The sequence below is a fragment of the Tuber melanosporum genome (assembly GCF_000151645.1).
Source record: "Tuber melanosporum whole genome shotgun sequence assembly, scaffold_10, strain Mel28".
Lineage (NCBI taxonomy): Eukaryota > Fungi > Ascomycota > Pezizomycetes > Pezizales > Tuberaceae > Tuber > Tuber melanosporum.
Window position 1 is genome coordinate 6,940 of NW_003299150.1, and position 2,722 is coordinate 9,661.

General features: G+C 45.0%; 1 protein-coding gene; it reads right to left on the reverse strand.

Moving 5' to 3' along the window:
* Positions 1-1,575: 1,575 nt before the first annotated feature.
* GSTUM_00004096001 (uncharacterized protein) lies at positions 1,576-2,320 on the reverse strand. XM_002842441.2 has 3 exons: positions 2,046-2,320; positions 1,815-1,986; positions 1,576-1,750 (listed from the first exon to the last, which is right to left on the reverse strand). Exons 1-3 carry the CDS (start codon positions 2,129-2,131, stop codon positions 1,742-1,744), a joined length of 267 nt encoding a protein of 88 aa, XP_002842487.1. The 5' UTR covers positions 2,132-2,320; the 3' UTR covers positions 1,576-1,741.
* Between the last annotated feature and the right edge of the window lie 402 nt (positions 2,321-2,722).

The window sequence follows — 2,722 nt, forward strand, 5'->3', positions numbered from 1 at the left end:
ATGTTCCATCTTTGAAGCCTAGTAACTCTCTGAGTAGTTGATAGAGTTACTCTATTCCACTTCCTAGACTTAGACAAAGGTCCCCTCTGATATATCCCACAAACAGGATCCAGTCAGATGTACAGCAGCAACACATATAGTATTATTCTGACACCTTCCATTTTGTGGCATTATAGTCACAGGACACAACTAAGATAGAAATATATGATAATGTGCAGGCCCTATAACAGTGCCAGAGGAGGGTGTTGGAGACCAGAGATTCTGATTCTGAGTGAGGTTACCCTACTTAGTGTGGTTTCTAGGTATCAGATCTTGGTACTCCTCATACTAGCTAATATATTGCATACTCTTCTACCCAAGTATACCACATACACAGGCCTGCGATTGCAGATTTCAAGAGTTTTCATAATATTAGGGAGGTCCTACTAAGACAGTCATAACTTGAACTTTCCTTATTACTATATCAATGGCAATAACCTTTCCATATGTGCAATACTACTTGGTAGCTCAACATTGCAGTCTTAGGAATAGTTCTTTAATAAGACAGTTGTAAAGTGTAAGCTTACACTTTTGTTTACCCAAAATGGATATAGTTTGCATCAACACTAGGACAAAATTTTTCAACTCACACCAAGTTTTGTACTGTCCTTAGCAAAACACCAGTGTTTCTCACCTTGTTGCAACATTCATAATTCGCCACAAAAATAAGCACAGTTCTTGTTACGACCGTCGTAACAAGACCTCCCTATTGTAGACATCAAACTGGTCTTGTTACCCCTACTCTAATCTCTCGTGCTCCTGACCTCCCAATTTCGCGGTCAGTCGTTGTCGGCCCAGGCTGGAAGGTGGCGTCTTCGGGCCAGGTATAGTCACCACTACCGTTCATAGGTAAAAATGTACCGGTATTAGCTAAGGTTAGGGTTACAAAAAATTACTTGTACTCGTACAGTAATTAATCCCTGTTCGCCACCCACCCCGTTTCCCCATTCCCCCGGTGGTAACTGTAATAGCTTGGCAGCCGGGTAAATCCCAGCCCAGGCCGCCCCAACGAACTCCGGTACTGTACTCGTACTAAGTAGTGGGCAGCTCCGAGTCCACTGGAAGCATGCCCTTAAGCAAGTAGGACAGAGAACTTTGTTGTCCAAAGTACTTGTATGATACTGTAGCGGTTGTAACGTATGGCCGGCTGGTGAGGAGGTTACCTGCTTTCAAAGTGAGGTACTCCGCTTTCTAAACGAAAGTATGGTACTCGCACATGAGGGCTGCCTAACGTTCGTCATCACTATGGTTGGGGGAGGAGTGTAGTCTATGAGCCAGTTGAGCTCAGCTCAGATGAAATGTGAAACCTTGGCGACGACAGTAGGGTCGTTGTTGTGGGTGGATAATGCAGGTACTGTACAGTTCTGTACTGGAGACCTTACGTGCAGTTATAGGAATAATAATACCCGTACGGCAAGTGCAGATTGTTATCGATGTGGATGTGGATTAAGTGGGCCGGGATCCGTGTTGTCTCGCCTCATGTCACACTCGAAGTACAAGTATCATATAGCACGTACCAAATGGTGGTAGCGAGTATAGTAGAGGGAAATGTTTTTTTTGCACAAAAGTATTAAGGTATATCTATTTCTATGCACTTCACCTTCCATGCCCGTCCGCCAAACTTCCATCCCCATTACGCAACCCAACAGTAATTTTCGAAGCAAAGAAACAAGAACTAAACAGTATCAACCGTCAAGCCTCTTCACAAGACCTGTAGAGCATCAATTAGTCTCTTGTTCAAAAGGCAGGCCAATCAAAAAAAAAGGAGAACAAACAAGAGTAAGCCCGGCAGCAACAGCAGCACCAAACAAACCACCGGAGATGGCATTGGCGTAAGCACCGTTGGAGGAGGGGGCTCCAGATGGAGATCCGGATCCAGTCGGAACGGATCCGTTGTTTCCACCTCCGATACCCGACCCGGGACCTCCGGTAGTGGTTGGGACAGTACTATCTTTCGTATTAGCTTCACCTGGTATCAAATATTGGGGAGAAGGGAAAAAACAAACCCGTTGGTCATAGTCTTGTTATGAACACCGGTAGCGGCGGAAGCGCCAGCAACGAGAGCGGCGATAGCAAGAATTTTGAACTGCATTTTGAATGTGTTTGAAGGTTGGAAAAAGGTGAGAAGGTGGTAAAGTGTGAGGAAGGAATTAACGGAAACACTGCTTTCTGAGAAAAGGAGTAACGAGTGTAAAGAGTTCGATGGAAAGTATCGAAGTCGGCGTTTTGTTGCAGCGAGTGTGGTGAAGGAAGGGAGGAAGGAAGGAGAAGAGAAGGGGTTGCGTGGTGGGCGGGAGGGTATTTATCAAGGAGGAAGTTTGCCGGAAATGGGAGGGTTACACCTTTTTTTGCCTTCCTTACGCTGGGGCCCTTGCGGATTGATTACAGTACTTGATTTTTTTCCTGCCCTAACTCTCAATTCTGTTTGTTTTTTTTTCTCTTTTTTTCTTTTTTCCTTGACTTTTCTATTTTTTGAGTCCTTATTATTCATTCAGCAACTGCCTTTGGATGGGATGGATGGATACGGTACTCGTGTAGAAACGCACCCACAGCTTTCCTGACTCCCGTACTGCCCCAAGAAAGCAGGAGAGATTATCGAGTGTTGCACCTGGTGCTAATGCTCCACTCACTCTACTACAGTACCTACTTGAGTATGGAGTCTCACCCCTATCCATACATCCCT